The sequence below is a fragment of the Choloepus didactylus genome, chromosome 21 (assembly GCF_015220235.1).
Source record: "Choloepus didactylus isolate mChoDid1 chromosome 21, mChoDid1.pri, whole genome shotgun sequence".
Taxonomy (NCBI): Eukaryota; Metazoa; Chordata; class Mammalia; order Pilosa; family Megalonychidae; genus Choloepus; species Choloepus didactylus.
In genome coordinates this window covers 18,617,440-18,634,481 of record NC_051327.1, presented here as the reverse complement: position 1 = coordinate 18,634,481, position 17,042 = coordinate 18,617,440, and the positions used below count along the sequence as shown (strand labels likewise).

General features: G+C 50.4%; 1 protein-coding gene across 2 annotated transcripts in view; it reads left to right on the top strand.

Annotated features, from left to right (window-relative positions):
* The window catches only part of COL26A1 (collagen type XXVI alpha 1 chain), a 176,349-nt gene that overhangs the window by 31,993 nt on the left and 127,314 nt on the right, over positions 1-17,042 (top strand). For both annotated transcript variants that reach the window (XM_037814975.1, XM_037814974.1), the window contains exon 2: positions 6,347-6,469. In XM_037814975.1, the coding sequence (XP_037670903.1) occupies positions 6,347-6,469 (123 nt within the window). The remainder of the gene's footprint in view (positions 1-6,346; positions 6,470-17,042) is intronic.

Here is a 17,042-nt window from a genome sequence, read left to right as displayed (position 1 = left end):
GGGGTCCTGGGTGGCCCATGCCAGTGTCCGCCACATGGGGGCTTTCCGGGCACGTGGTGGGGGGACAGGCTTGTTCCCAATGTTATTTTGCTGTCCAGGCGGCCTGAGATGGCCTTTGCTTTTTGGAGGCCATGACACACACACGCCATTGACTCACACTGAACTTACTGTTGGCCAGAAGCTCGACGCCCCATCTGGGGCTGGTCCGCTGGGTTTCGGGGCTGCAGGGCAGGACTCTACGTTCATCCGGTCTTGTTTCATCTTGTTAGATTTGGCTCCTTGCTCCAGGCTCTGGAGACCCTGGATCCTGACTCTCTCCTAATGCTCGGGGCCCTGTCTCTGCCAGTTTCCAGAAGCAGCGGCTGCCTCTCCACCCACACCTGCTGCACGGCCTTCTCCTGGTGGTGTGGCCCCAGGTGGGGAGGCCCCTGCTTGCCAAGACCCAGGCACTCTGGGGGTTGCTTAACATCCAGCAGTTCAGCCAAAGGGCTACGGGCTTGGGCTCGAATATCGGTTGCCCACTGGCTTGCTGGGTGACGTTGGACATATTGTTTATCCTCTCCCCGTGCCTCAGTTTCCTTAAGTGTCAATGAGGAATAACAACAAGTTGTTGGGGGAGGACGAGTGGGAGGACTCACTTAGGGAGCAGCAGTGGGGAGGGGAGGGAGCAGGGCTGGCTGGGAGCCCCCCAGTGCACCCTGCTGGGGCTGGAGTTCCACCAAGCTGCTCCCACCTGTTGTCTGAGTGGTTTCCAATGGGGTTGGGACACTTTTTCCTGCTTGTTGTTTTTCACGTGAGAATAATAAGAGCCTGGCAGGGGACAGTTTACTTGCCTTCTGGCTATCCACCCATCCTCATTAATGAGATGGAAACAACTTGGGGGTTGGAATTAGAAGACCGAGTTTCAAGTCCTGGACTTCACCACTTTTGCATCGTGTGACCTTGAGGACTCTTCTCTTGAGTCCCAGTTTCCTCATTTGTACGACTCCTACATCGTGTGGCTGTTGAGAAGATTGAAGAGGAGAACAGATGTGGAAGTGGTTTGCACCATAAAGCTCTAGGGAAATGCTGCTGATCACCACCAGCCCCTGGGACACTGGTCTCTGCCTGCAGGAGACGGTCCCTCTGTGGCCAGGAGCCGGGCGGGTGTGGGGCAGGCGGCCTCCGTTTGTGTCAGTGTCAGTTCCCCCTCTGCTTGCTTCGGGCTGGGAGCTGCTCCTCTGCCTTCGGCTCTCTTGGGACCAGCCAAAGCCCCGTGGGACCCACTCCCTGGAGTGACCTCAGAGCCACCCAGGCTGCCCAGCTGCTGGGCCGTCACCTTTGGACTGCCAATGTTAGTTTTAGCAGAGCTTCTAGAACCCAGCCAGCAGGCAGGCCCAGCGGAATTGGCCTCTCTGGGAGCCTGGCAGTGTGTGGCCGTGTAATTAGAACAATATGGGGCAGGAGGGGGAGGCTCCGGGCTTGAAACTGGACACCTCCAACCTTGAGAGGGGCGGCTGCAGTGATGGGAGCTGACCTGGAGGGTCCCGAGTGGTTTTTGTGGCATGAGTGAATGTGGACAGGCAAAGGTCTTTTTGGGGTGCACCTCCCTGGGGGCCTGCCCTGAGCCCTCTGTCCCCGGGAGCCCATGTCTGCTGTGTGGTAATGCATAAGGTAGAAGCATGCACGGGGCCCCTTGGAGGAGGAGACTGGCGGGATGAGTCAGAGCTGGCCAAAGAAGGAAGGTGGAATGGCATTCCAGGGAGAAGGAACAGAATGGGTGAAGCCGGGACTTCATGACGCATAAATGGCAAGACAGTGGGAGGTGGCTCTGGGGGTGGGGTGGGTGGGATGGAGAGCTTGGTGGGTTCCCTGTGGGTGATGCGAAGCTAATAAAGGGTTTCAGGAGTGGGGATGATACAGCCAGATTTGTGGTTTAGAGAGTGCCATGTGGATAGAGCGTAGGGTGACAGGACCAAGGCTGGGAGACCTGGAGGGGTGACAGGTGAAAATGCCGGAATCAGGTTGATGGGAGGAGGTGCAGGGAAGGGGGACAGGGCCACAGGCTTTAGGAGGTAGAATTGTCTGGGTAGGGTGCGCAGGGAGGGAGGGAGGGAGAGGTGAAGTCTGGGGCGATTTGCACGTGGGGTTTCTGGGATCGAAGTGACACTGGTCACCAAGATGGAGGAGTGAGTTGGGGTTGGAAAGTGACTGGTTCAGGATTGGACAAATTGAAATTGTGCGTCTGTCTGGTGGGCTATGATGATGTCTGACCACTCGGCAGTGGACAGACACAGCAGGGTTCAGGAGGGAGTGTTGGGGTGACTCAGCATGGTGGTGGGGTAGAGCTTGGAAACTGGGAAATATGGCAGACCGGACCACGCTCCTGGAGGTGGGGGGTCAACCCCTGGGGAGGGAGGTTGAGCTTGAGATCAGGTCCCAAAGCAAAGCACAAAGGGGGCGAGACCTGGGGGGTGGGGACCAGGGCCAGCCAGGGCCTGGGGGTGGCAGTGGTCCCAGGGCCCGGGGAGGCCTTGGGGTGGTTTGGCGTAGTCTTGCTCAGAGGCGGGCATGGGCCAGGGGACATCCTGAACGCCCCTCCGTTCCGCCAACACACAATTTCCTGAAGCCACTTAGCACTTGTTTCCCCAAAGGACCCTAAACCAGGCATTTCTCTGCTCAGCCAAGCCACAGAGCCGAACACTTAGCTTGGCAAACACGGCTGTGGAACGCGGGCTGCCAGCCCGGTGGAGCGGGCCAGGGCTCTCTCTTTCCCCCACCAGCCGTCACCCCCTTCTCTGAGTTGAAAGGGACCCTGGAGGGGAGCGGCTCTGCCCGAAGGCCTCTGCTGGGAGTGGCCCCCCTGTGAGAGCTCAGCTGGGGAGGGGGCAGGAGAAATGAGGAGGAAACATTGCTGGGAAACTGCCCAAGGGTAGCCCAGCCCTTGCCCATCTTGGTGAAGGCCCCCAGCCCCAGCCCTGCCACACCAAGTGTCCATACCCCTGGGCCAGTCTCTTCCCAGGGGGTCGGTTTTCTTGTCTGTAAAAGGGATACCCCTTCCCTGCCAAGCCTGGCTCTGGGTGGGGTCATTCGATAACCCACATGGCACCGTCCACCCAGCACTGAGCACCCCACATGGTCAGGGGTGGGCGGTGGTGGGACACCACCCAGGGACAGAAGATGAAGACGTAATGCCCAGGACACGGGGGGTCTTGAGAGGGGGGCCGTGGGGGAGCGGAGCACCTGAACCCTGAGTCCTCGGGAGCCACGGTTGACTGGGCAGTGAACAGGGCTCTGAATTCCATCTGGAAAGGCCCGGAGCCCCCCTTCCCCGTCTCTGCCTGCCTTCCCCGTTGCGTTTGGCCGGCTTTTGATTTTGGGAAGCCATTTACGGCCCATCAAAAGATCAAATGTCCGGAGATGATGATTTGAGTCGTTTGAAAATGTTTTCCAATTTGCAGCTCATTTCCTGATGGAAGGAAAGCCTGTGCCAAAGTGGGGTTCAGAGGGCTGACTGTGGGTTTGGTCCAGCCCCTGTCTGGAGCAGATCTTGGGGTGAAGCATTTGTCATCTGATAGGATAATATTCATCCCAAAGAGAATCACACCTTTTCATCTCGGGGAGGTACACACAGAGCACGGGAGGTGGCTGGGCACGGGGCAGAGGCAGGAGTTGGGGTTCTTGCTGGGTAGGTGGGGAGCCCCCTGGACCTCTGGGCAGGGAGACTCCGTTAGCTTGTCTGCAGATTTTCTTCACTTCTGCTTGCCTCCTGGAGGCTGTTGGTCTGAGTGGAGGGTGGGGAGAGGGCGTGAGAGAATTCTCTTGTCTGGCCTTGGGAGGGTCCCCCATTCCTCTCAAGGCTCCCCAGCCTTGGGGCCCAGACACCCCCTCTGAACACACCTGCCTGGGGCAGGTGAATCCAATGCCTGACTCTTTTTTCAAATTCAATTTTATTGAGATATATTCATATACCATACAGTACCATGCAGTCACGCAAAGTGTACAAACAATTGTTCACAGTACCATTATAGTTTTACATTCGTCACCGCAATCAATTTTGAACATCTTCATTACCCTCCCCAAAATAAAAATAAGAATAAAAATTAAAGTTAAAAAGAACACCCAAAACATCCCATTCCCTCATCCATCCCTATTATTCATTTGCTTTTTGTCCCTATTTTTCACTGGATAAAGGGAGTATGAGCCACGAGGTTTTCACAATCACACAGTTACCCATTGTAAGCTACATAGTTACACAATCGTCTTCAAGAATAAAGGCTACTGGGTTGTAGTTCAACAGTTTCAGATATTTCCCTCTAGCCATTCCAACACACTAAAAACTAAAAAGTGGTATCTATGTAGCACATAAGAATACTCTCCAGAGTGACTTCTCAACTCCATTTGAGATCTCTCAGTCACTGAAACTATTTTGTTTCATTTCTCTTCCCCCTTTTGGTCAAGAAAGCGTTCTCAATCCCTTGATGCCGGGTCCAGGTTCATCCTCGGGAGTCGTGTCCCATGTAGGGGGGAGGGCAGCAAGTTTACCTGCCAAGTTGACTTAGAGAGAGAGGCCATGTCTGAGCAACAAAAGAGGTTCTCCGGGGGTGACTCTTAGGCACAATTATAAGTAGGCTTAGCTTCTCCTTTGCAGTAATAAGCTTCATAGGGGCAAGCCCCAAGATCAGGGGCTCGGCCTTCTAAATTGGCAGCCCCCATTGCTTGTAAGAACATCAGTAATTCAGTAATTGTGGATATATATGTATATTAATGTATATTATGAATATTATGTAATATATATATATCTAAAACATGAAATTTTCCATTTTAACTATTTTTAAGTGTACAGTTCACCGGCATTGGCTGCATTCACAATTTTGTGCTGCCATCACTACCATCCACGACCAAAACCTTTTCACTGCCCCCAACAGAAACTCGGTCCCCATTAAGCAGTAACACCCTCTTCCCTCCTCCCTCTCTCCTTTCTGTATCTATGAATTTGCTTGTTCTAGAGATTTCCTACAAGGGAGATTATACAATTTTTGTCTTTTTGGGTCTGGCTTACTTCACTCAGCATAATGAATGTCTTTAGGGTTCGCCTGTGTTGTTCCCTGTATCAGAACTTCATTCCTTTTTTCTGGCTGAGTAATTTTCCATTATATACAGACAGACTATGATTTGCTTGTCCATCCATGTCGAGGGACCCTCGGGCTGCTCCCACTTTTTGGCTGTTGTGTTTATGCCGCAGTGGATGCTGGTGGACACGTGAGTCCCTATTCAGGGCCTAATTCTTGACGCCAGCCAGGGATGGGGACTGGGAGCCACCCATCTGGCTGCTGCCCCTCTCACGTCACCTCTGGGTGCCTCCCTGCCCAGCACCCCTGACCCCAGGCTGCGCTCGCCTTCTGCCCCGTCTCCTCCCCTGCACACCTTGGGCTTGGCTTTCCTCCTTCAGGGCTGCCCCGCCCGTCTGCTCTGTCTCTCAACGAGCTGCAGAATTTCTGGCCCAATTCTCATTGGCCAGTGTTAGGGACTTCTTTTTAGATTTTAAATTTTGGGAGTGCGGGGGTGTGAGGGAACGTGTGCTGCATCTGCCATCTGGAGCCAACCCTCCTGTAATGCCATTTCCCCGCGTCCGTCCCCTCCTTCCCTGCCTCCTGCCACTGCCCACCTCCCCATGGCCCTCAGCTTCCTGGGAGTCCCCCCTGCCTCAGTCTCTCCCAGCCATTCTGCAGCCAGAGGGACTTTTCTAAGATGCAGACCATCGAGTCACTGCCCTGCTCAGAGTCCTTCAACCACTGACCTCACGAATAAATGCATGGCTAGGCTGGCAGGGATTCGCCTCTTCTTCTGGCTCCTCCCCTTCCCCCGGCGGGTCCCTGGGCAGGCCACGGGCTTCCCCCTCCTTGTCCCCGCTCATTGTTCCCTCCTCGGCTAACGCCATCCTCTCGCCTGGCCCCCACACTCTTGGTCAGCTGCCCTTATCTTCCACCACGCAGCTGGCTGGCCTTTCTTAGGACCTGCTGGGGTGGGTGCCCTCTCTGTTCCCGTCGCCCCTGGGCTCATCACGTGGTGGTCCCTGGTACCCCAAGTTCTTGTGGGTCTGTCTCTCGTGGGGTTTCCCAGTGGCAGGGCTTGAGGCTCTGTCACTGATTCCACAGGGAGCGTTTGATGACAAACAAATGATGCCAAAGAATGGTGGCCAAGGGGCATGGGTTCTCTCCCTTCTTCCATCAGCTCAGACAGCGGGTCTCAGTGGCCCCCTTCCCCAAGAGAACGACCCTCCCATGTTTGTGGCACAGCCTTCTGGCCTGTAGTTGGGTGCCTCCAGGACCAGGCGGAACTGATGGGACTGTTCTTCTCCCCGCAGACACTGGTGCCATCACACAGTGACACGGACGGTGTCCTGCCAGGTGCAGAATGGCTCGGAGACGGTGGTCCAGCGCGTGTACCAGAGCTGCCGGTGGCCCGGGCCCTGCGCCAACCTCGTGAGGTAACGGCCACGGGGCTGGCCCGCTCTGCCCTCCTTTCCATTCCAGTACTGCTTCTGGGGCAGCCTGGGTTGACACTTGGAAATGAGACTTAAATGTGCATTTATTGAACAACACCTGTGTACAGAGCATGGGTGTGTGTGTGTGTGTGCAAAGATGAAAGGGACAGGACCTTACAGTGCAGCGGGGGGATAGTTGGGCAGAGACCACCCTGGACAAGGAGTGGGTGAGGGGCAGAGGGGGAGGGAGGTGCCGGGGGGACTGAGGAGGGAACCAGCCAGCCTTGGGACTCCAGCCCAGGAGGTGGGCTGTGACAGCCCCTGGCAGCCCATCCCTGCCCTCTTTCACTCGCCACGCCCCGGCCACAGCCCTGCAGGGGCTCCTCAGCGCCCCAGGGAGGGATATCGGTGCCTGCTCGGGGTTCTGGAGATGCCACCTCGCCTTCCTCCCCTTCTTCTCCTCCTCCAGGTCCTGCTCCAGCCCCGGGGACTGGCTTCCCTTCCCCACCCCACACCTGTCCAGCCCTGGGCCTCTGCTCCACAGACCCTTCCCCATCTCTGCCTGGGGTCTCCCTCCTCAAACTCCCCCTCCCTGCCTTCTCTGTTGCAATAGTTTGTACCACCCTCTAGCTGGACACTTGATTGGGGGACATCATAAACTAGTTATGCCTTCATCACCCAAGATAGGAAGGGAACCCATGAGCCAGAGCCTGTGCTTCTGCCCCCCTACAGTGTCCCCCATTGGGCTCACCATGGAGTGGACGCACAGAACCTGCCTGCAGGGGTCCTGGAGCACAGGCCACCAGCTGTTGTGGGAGGCTGTAGCTTTTTGTTTCTGTTTCTGTCGCTTGGTTTTCTAGGTTTGCATTCTATCTTTTATTGTTATCGTTAGAATGAAGAAATGATTGTAAAAATCATCGCAACATTACAGAACTGAGTAAGGTGAAAATGAACATCCCCTTCCCCAATTCCAGCCTCACTGTTAACTGTGTCATTCCAGACTTTTTTCTCTCCTGAGTGTGTGTGTCTTAAACAAAGATCCAGCGATGCTATTTTGTTCTGCACTTACCTTCACCTCCAAACGTTTCCCAATCAGTCCCTTGCAGCCACCTCATTTTTAACAGCTGCCTAATGTTCTGTTGTAGGAAAGGCTCATTTATTTCCCATGTTCTTAACTGATGGATATTTAAGTGGTTTCCTAGTTTTTGCTATTGCAAGTTATGCTTCACTGAGCATTATTACACCTTTATTTTTTTTTTAATACCTGCACAAGTGTTTTTACCTAGCTCATTCTGCAAGGGGGATGGCACTTAATGTGGAATGCCCATTTTCTACTCAAAAGGGCCGGCAGGATCATGATTCCTCTCCTCACACCCCCAAGAGCTGACTTCCAAGACCCTCCTGCCCCTCTGGTCAGCCGGGAGCCTCAGGTGACACAGGTCACGGCCTCTCCCTCCCGGGGGCATCTGGCGGGGTGTATTTGGGCTCTGAGTTCTGACTGTGTGGTGGCTGCTGGCGGAGCCCCAAGAAGCCAGGCCCCGCTTCCATTTCACCTGGCGGACGCTACCATTTTTGCCTGGGGGGAGCGATGCTTCCGTGCGTGGAAAGACTTCTTGTCAAGACATAGGGTTTGACTGAAGCCAACTACTGTTGTCTTTAGAATTTGAGGTGTAAACACGAAGAGTCGTGAACTTCTGACTTGTTTTTCTTCTCTGCAGATAGTAGCCAAATTGGATGTTAGCCATAAACCCATTGTCAGTGTGTTGGGGGTACTCCAGGGTGGAAGCAAGAAAGCGTGCACACACACACACATGTGCACACACGCACACGTGCACACACATGTGCACACCCTGTTGCAAATGGGCTTTAGAGAACGAGCTGTCAGGATTCCCTTTTTTGAAAAACCTTGGAAGGAAGGGAAGGGTGGGCTGGCTCTCAAGGTCACAACGCGGAGTTGAGGTGTTTAAACTTTCTGAATACAGTTATGCATCATTAAGCAAAGCTGCGCAAGCCAACTTCAGAATCACTGACCTCATCTGACACATTTTCAAATGATCCTTCATTTTTGCACTTGCCCTCTGCTTGAGGGCTCAGGGAACCATCAGGACACTATCTCAGAAGCATTAGGTCTTCCCCGTGGGATTTTCTTGTCTGCCAGGGAGTTCTCTCCCTCTGTTGGGGTTAGGAACTGAGAACAGAGAGCCTGTCAGAGCAAACACACACACACAAACACACACACACACACACAGTTCTTCCCTTTGCCTTTGAAATTTAGCCAGCAGGAACTTTATTGACTAAACCGCAATTCCCCTTCTTTTAGAGGAATTCCCTACTTCTAATCTTATTCATCATCATGACTGTTATTATTATTATTATTTGTCATTGTTGTTTGTTTTGTATTGTTTAACAGTTAAATTGGGCCACTGTGGCTTTTCATGATGGTTCAGGGAAAGATTACTGACAATTTACACAGCGGGACTATTATTGTTTGTTAAGGAAGGAGAGCTTAATATACTTTTCTTTCTCACCAGTGACTCGTAATGGAGCTTGCATTGGGGTCCCCCCACCCCACCCCGTGCCCTGGGATGGCCGTGGCCTCCGGCTGCTGGCTGGGCAGGGTGAGGAAGGGCTCCTGGTTTGGGTGCTGCTTGTTCTCGTGCTGATTTTGCCTGGAAGAGACATCACATTTGGGCACCCCCCTCCCTGGCCTCCCCACTTCCCCCTTTCCCCTCTCCAGGGCCTTCTCCCCACAGCAGCCAGAGGGGGCTTTTAAAATCCCAAGTCCGATCATGTCACTCGCCTGCTCCAAGCCCCTCAGGAGCTTCCTCCCCACGTAGGGCCCAGGTCCCTCTCCACGGCTGTCCACGCTGCCCTCCTGGCCCCACAGCCTTCCACTCGCCCCTGGCCCCAGCCACCCGGGCTCCTTCCCTCCTGGAGGCCTTGGCCTTTGCTAAGCCTTCAGCCTGCACTGCTTTTAACCTGCAGCTTGGGATGGTCGGTGCCCTCGGGATTCCACGCTCTACTCCAGAGGCTCCCCTGATCACTGCCACTCTCCAGCGCTGTATTTTGCTTTGGTTTCTTCTTAGCACTATCATGCTCTGAAACTTAGCACTCACTCCGTGGCCTGCTGGTGAGCTGTCTGCCCCCCACTAGCGTGGGAGCTATGGGGGGGTGGCCCGCAGGCAGGCGCAGGTGCTCAGGTGACATCCCTTGACTCCATGCTTAGATGCCAGGGGGGGAACCGAGATCAAAGCTGGCAAGTGCTTTGAATTCATGCAGAGTGGGTGCCTGGGATGAAGTGTGGGTGCAGGTCAACTCCCTATATAAATGGACACCCAAACTTGCGATGGGGAAATTGAGGCTCAGAGAGTCACAGCGACTTGCCCAAGGTCACCAGGCTCATTCGTCACAGAGGATCGGACTGGGTTTTTGGTTCTGGCCCGTCAAACAGGCCGCGCTGCTGTGCTTCTGAGGTTTCGAGGCCCAGCCCCCTGCAGTCCCAAACAAGCCTTGGCCGACGTGCCTCTGCATGCAGGTCCCTGGGAGGCCCCGGGGAGACTGTGCTGTGAGAAGCAGAGCAGCCCCTCACCCGGGTTGCTGACAGCTCATGGGGGTTGGGGGCAGACATGAATCAAAGAGCGGCAGAAACAGGTGCACAGTTACAACTGTTGGATGTGCTGTGACAGGAGGGACGGAGGTGGGGAGGGGTCACCGCACCTGTCGGGACAGCTTTCCTGAACAGGGGGTGTTCTGTGAGGGGGCTTACCGAGGTAAGAAAAAGCTTGGTAAATTTAGTGGACTTTTGCAGTGTTCTGAAGGGTCTGCCTGGGGCCAGGAGTCTGCCTGCTGGGCTAATCCTCCAAGCAGAGCCTCAGCTGGAGGTGCTTGGAAGGTTCTCAGGAGGACTTTGAATAAAGGGGGAAGGGGCTGACAGTGGAGCCAGCACTGGGCTGGGAGTCCCAAGACCCGCCTTCCATCCCAGCCCTGCTCTGATCCTCTTATCCTGCCTGAATCTCAGTTTTCTCACCTGCACGCTGGAGACCGCTGATAATTCCTTTCCTACGCAGCTGGAAGGTTCTGTGAGATACTTGCCGCTGGGCCCAAGAACATTTCTTCAAGTTGCAGAGTGAATGGCTCCCTCGTGTGTTGTGTGTTTTCCAAAAGCTTCCAGCTCCTGCTCTGAGCAGCCACTTCATCTCTGCACAGAAAGGAAACCCCAGGGGCCGCGCAGCTTCTGTCCGTCAGCTGGCCGGTGTCTGTCTGGATCACATGGGCCCCTGAGAGCCACTCAGATGGGGGGCCCAGCCCCATGCCCGGTGTTCAGTCACGTTAGTTTTGGGCTTTCTCTATTCGGGGAGCTCCACCGTGAGGGTTGGGGCTCGAGCCGGCTCTAGGATGGTGGAGGATTCGGGCAGAAGATTCTGTTACCTCTGGTTGACTCAGGCACTGTTTTGCTGATTGTTTTATAAGCACAACAGACTAACAGAGAATGCCCAGTACAAAACAGCACAATAAAGATTCAGAGATCAAGGTGTTCCCTTAGTGTTTGGAGTTTAGGCTGCAGTCCTTGGTTTTGGATGGGTCGCTGTCTGGCTGGCAGGCCATGCTTTAACCCGATTTGAACGGAAGAATAGCCATTGGCTCGGGTAGAAGTAGAGGAGGTGCTTGGTTCATGACCAGGGAGCTTGCCTGCCCGCCTGGACCGCAGAGCAGAGGTCCTGGGGCAGAGAAAACCCAGGCAAGAGGGTCCCTCGCCCTGGGGCTGCCCTTTAGGGGCCCCTCTCTAGCCCTCCTCTAGCCGTGCCCAGGCCAGGGACAAAAGTGCACGAGGCCAAGGGGACGTGACCATCTGCAGCCTGCCCCCTTCTTCTAGACCGTTCTCTGCATCCTGGATCTCCTTTCCAAACAGCCCCGAGTGGCTTCCAAGCCTGCTCAGAATCAGCCTCTTGCCTGAATCTGCCATCCCAAGGTGGGGGGAGGGGGGATGCCTTCCAGGTTGTTATGTTGGTTTTCGGTAAGGTAGGAACTAAAAACAACAACAAATAAGGGTATTTAATTTAACAGTTTATTATTAACAGTTTGCTATTGACTTAAAGCTTTTACGTATTTAGATGTAGAGTAGGTGGGCTTCCACTCTCAGCCCAGGTCTGCAAACGTTAGGGGCTGGCCTGACTGGGGGGAGAGGATGTGGGCAGGGGTCCATGTGCTCCTGCCTCGCAGTCCCTCCTACCTTGTCTGGGCACCAGAAAGGGAGGCCTGGGGAGGCCCATGGGTGAGGATTGAGGGTCCAGCTTCCAGAACTGCACCCCCTTCTCCTCTTCCTCAGTCACCCCTTCACTGGAGACTGTGCTCTGTGTTGGTTACATGGAGTTTCCAGAAGAGCTCCGTGTGTGTGTGTGTCTGTGTGAGTGTATGTGGGTATCTGAGTGTGTGTGACTATTCATGTAACATGTATCTGCCCCCAGAAGGATATGAGTGAATTCTCAAATTACATGAGGTTCAGCAAGAAAAAGAAAGTAGCTGAAAAAATCAAACCAAGGGTAAGAAAAGAAAAACGAAGCCAGCGGTGGGAACATTATATAAAATAAGGTGGATTTTTAAATTCAGCTCTGAGTTTCCCAGTGGCCAAAGCAAAGAGAGAAGCATGGTGAATTATAGGTCTAAGAGATTCAACAAACCAGAGGCTCTGAAGATGCCAAGTTTTTCCAGTTCCAAAGCTTGAGAGGAGTGTGTGTCATCACTCCTCCTGAGGGGTGTGTGTTAGGCTTGGTGGGCGTTGTTCTTGCAACATTCTTGTCAGAGGCCAGTTGGCTTTCCTAAGACACACCACTGGCATTGCACCAATGAGAAATTAGGAAAAAGCAGTTCTCCAAGGGGCCAAACACAGTGCCCAAACTAAGTGCCCAGTTTCCCCCATCCCCTAATTTTGTAAAGTTTGTTTTACAACTTTTTATTTTAAAATAATTTTAGATGTAAAGAAAAGTTATAAAAAATGTTCCAGAGAGTTCATTCATCCAGCTTCCCAAAATGTTAACATCTTGCATAACCACAGTGCAGTGATCAAAACTAGGCTATTAACGCTGGCACAATTCGATAAGTACTTTATTCACATTTCACAGGTTCTTCCACTCAATTTCAGAATCCACTCAATTTCAGAATCCAATCCAGGACCCCACATTTCCTTGCTCTCTGACCCCCCTCTGACCTTGACACTTTTGAAGGGTATTGGATAGTTATTTTCCTGAATGTCCTTCAATTTGGGGTTGTCTTCTCATTAGAATGGGATTACGCATTTTTGGCAAGGACACCCCAGAAAGGAAGTTGCGTCCTTCTCGGTGCATCCCATCGGGGGCACTTGAGGCTGATATGCTGTAAGGTTCACCTTGATCATTTGGTTAAAGTGGAGCCCCCCAGGTCTCTGTCCTGAAGCCACAATTTGTCCCCGTGTAATTCATAAAAGTCGTGGCAGATACCTTGAGACTGTGCAAATACCCTGCTTCCCCTCAAACGTTTGCCCACTGATTTCAGCATCCATCGGTGGAGCTTGCTCGATTACTTCAATTCTTTACTGTGGTAGTGATTTTTCTCTTTCCCTCATTTCTTCTATATTTATTAATTGTAATGCTTTAGAAGGAGGGGCTCTCCTCTACTGCATTAGTTTATTTATCCAATTATTTATTTGTATCAGTATGAATTCATGGAAATTTATTTTATTCTTTGAGTTATAATTCAAGTGCTATCATTATTTATTTATTTATTTATTTATTTATTTATTTATTTATCTATTTTTGCTGCAATTGTCCCTGCTTTGGCCATCAGGAGTTCCTTCAGGTTGCCTCCTCCGCTGCCAAAGCCCGTTCTTAGTTTTTGGTACCAAAAGATGCTCCAGGTCCCTCTTGCATTTCCCCTGCCCCAGCCCTGGAATCAGTCGCTTCTCCCAGGACCCCTTGCAGAATGGTGTGCAGACACTAAGATGTGGGCACAGCATTTTGGATGATCTGACTTGACCCAAAGAGGAAACTGACAGGATGCAGAGGGATAAGGGGCATCGGGCGGCTTCAGGCACACTCCTGTTGTGTCACTTCTTACCGGGAACTTTACATAAGAAACAGGTGGCAGAAAGCTTGGAAAGCTCAAAGTCATGCTCTGCAACTGTACCTTCCCCTTCCTCTAAAAATAATGCAGCCAGAGTGGAACTGCCCACTTGGGGGCACCTGGAAATGGTGGAGGGCGCTCCTGGTTGCCACCGTGGCGGTTAGAGAGTGGGAGCTAAAGATGCTCGGGTCCCATAGTGCACAGGGCAGCCCGGAGCTGACACAGCATCCCACCCCCAACGCCGCATTAGTAACCACAGCCCGGGTGTTCTCGGGTCTGCTCTGGATTGAGCCTGGCCTGTGGAGACCTCTGTTCCTAGATCGTTGAGCCCCTTGGGCTGTGAGCTACATCCAGAGTTGTCACGGAAACTGACCCACAAGCTCGTGACAGTGTATATGGGCAGCCTCTTCCTCCCGCTCTTTCCTGGATGCTGTACCTTGTTCTTCTGGCCTCTGGAGTTTCAAAATAGTTGTTTCAGACAGTCCCAGCCTGTTCAATAGTTGTTATGGTGGGAGATCTGAGAACTGGTGTTCCCTGCTCTGCCATCTTCCCCAGAAGCCTCCAAGTGATTTGTTTTTATATTATGGGACATGATGAATCTCATTAGTGAGACTATTTTCCTCTTTTGCATTGGCTGCTAGGAAGCCACATTTGACTCACCTGTAGTAAGCACAGGACTTGAAGGTATGTAGTCTGTTTACTAATCTTTCCACCACTTTCATCTTATTTTGTTGTTACCTGTTGTATCTGTTTTTGCGCTTATTTATTTAAAATAAGAGTTTATTAAAAATACAAAGATAACACGTTGATCATTAAAAGTCCAAACATTCTAGAAGTTTGTGGAGTAAAAAGTAAAAGTTCTCTTAGGTATCTCCATCCCACTCCACCCCAAAATTTCAGTTTATAATTTTTTATATCTAGTATCATGTGCAACCTCTCTGTGCCTCACTTTCTCATTTGTAAAAAGGGATAACAATAACAGGACCTGCCACCTGGGTGGCAAACAATATCACAACCAGGATATTGACATATTGCCATCAGTCGGTCAATCTGATTGCTACTGATACAGAACATTTCCGTCATGACAAGGATCCCTCGTGTTGCCGTTTAATAGCCACACCCACTTTCCTCTCCCACATCCTCCTTAACCTCCTGCAACCACTAATCTGTTCTCCGTTACTACAATTTTGTCATTTCGAGATGGTTATGCATTATGTAACCTTTTAGGGTTTGATTTTTTTTTCACTCAGCATAATTCTCTGTAGATTTATCCAGGTTGTTTTGCATATCGATAGTTCATTCCTTTTTCTTGCTGAGTAATATTCCATGGTATGGATATACCACAGGTTGTTTAACCATTTACCCACTGAAGGACATCTGGGCTGTTTCCAGTTTGGGGCTATTACAAATAAAGCTGCTTTAAATATTCTTTTCCACATCCTCGCCTGCATTCTGTGTTGTCACTACTTTATTTTAACCAACCGCATATGTGTATAGTGAGTGTAGTCTGTCTCATAGATGTGACTTTAATTTGCATTTCTCTAATGGCTAATGATATTGATCTTTTCATATGCTAAATTTCTATCTGTTCCTCTTCTTTGGTGAAATGTCTTTTCATATCTTCTGTCCGTTTTCTAACTGGATTGTTTGTTTACTGTTGAATTTTGAGACTTCTTCACATATCTAGAAATACTAGTCCTCCTGCAGATATGTGATTTGCAAATATTTTTTCCCAGTCTTTAGCTTATTTTTTATCCTATTAATGGCATCTTTTGCAGAACAAAAGTTTTAATTTTGATGAAGTCCTTTTTATCAATTTTTCCTTTAATGGATCATACTTTTGGTGTCAAGTCTGTGAAGTTTTCACCTATTTTTTCCCAAAAGTTTTATAGTTTTACATATTATGTTTAAATCCATGATACATTTTGAGTTAATTTTTGTGTAAGGTGTGAGATGTAGGTAGAGGTTTGTTTTTTGGCCAGTGGTGCTCCAGCAACATTTGTTGAAAAAGCTATCCTTCCACCATTGAAATGCCTCTGCCCTTTTGTCAAAAATAAGTTGGGCATATTTGCATGGGCATATTTCTGAGTTTTCTACTCTGGTCCATTGTTCTATGTGTCTATCCCTCCACCTATACAGCACAGCCTTGGTTAGCGTAGTGATCAGGGAAGTCTTGAAATCAGGTAGACTGATTTTTCCCACTTTATTCTTTTTCAAAATGCTAGTTCCTTTGCCTATCAATATAAATTTTAGAATAATCTTGTCCAGAGCAACAAAAAAAATCTTGCTGATATTTTTATAAGAATTGCTTTAGACCTGTATATCCAATTGTGGAAATTGCTATTTTAATAGTAGTAAGCCTCCCAATCCATGAACATGGTGTATCTCTCCATTATTTAGAGCTTCTTATTTCTTCCTTTCTGATCTATATGACTTCTATTTCCTTTTCTTGCCTTATTGAAGTGGCTAGAAATTCCAGAACTATGTTAATAAGAGTGGTGAAAGCAGGCATCCTTCAATCTTAGGGGGAAAGTACTCAGTCTTTCACCATTGAGTATGATGTTAGCTGTAGGTTTTTGTAGATGCTTTTTATCAAGTTGAGGAAGTTCCCCTCTATTCCTGTTTTCCTGAGATTTTTTTTTTTTTTTTTTTTAATCATGAATTGGTATTGACTTGTGTCAAGGCTTTTTCTGCACTGGTTAATATGATAGTGATTTTTTCCTCTTCAGTCTATTAATATGGTGGACTATATGGATTGATTTTTGTATTTTGAACCAGCCTTGCATCCTGGAATAAATCTCACGTGGCCATGGTGTATAGAATTCTATTTGCTAATATTTTGTTAAGGATTTTTGCATCCATATTCACAAGAGCTATTGGTTTATAGTTTCCTTTTTCTATCTTTGCCTAGTTTTGGTATCAGGGTAATATGAGCTTCACAGAATGAATTAGGAGGTGTTCCTCTTCCATTTCCTGGAAGAAACTGTGTAGAATTAGTGTTACTTTTTCTGTAGACATTTGGTAGAATTCTCCAGTGAAACCAGTTGGGTCTGGAGACTTGTTTTATGGGAATGTCTTAGTTTTCCAGGATGCTGTAGCAAATATTACACACTGGGTTAGCTTAAGCAACAAGCATTTATGGGATCACAGTTTCAGAGGCTGGAAGTCTAAAATGAAGTCATCGGCAAGGCCACGCTTTCTCCCCAGAGTCTGTGGTGTGCTGGTGCTGGCTGCCGGCAAGCCTTGGGGTTCCTTGGCTTGTATCTCTGCCCGGCCTCCGAGCACATGGTGCTCTCCTCTCCTTTTCTGCTCTTCCAGCTTCCACTGACTTTCAGCTTCTGGCTCTTCCCTGTGGCTTTTTATGACTCCTTCCTGGCTTTTGGTTTCTTCACTTTATAAGGCATCCACTAATATGAGTTAAGACCCACCCTGAGTCACTTGGCACCTTAACTAAAAACAGCGTCTTCTAAAGGTGCATTTT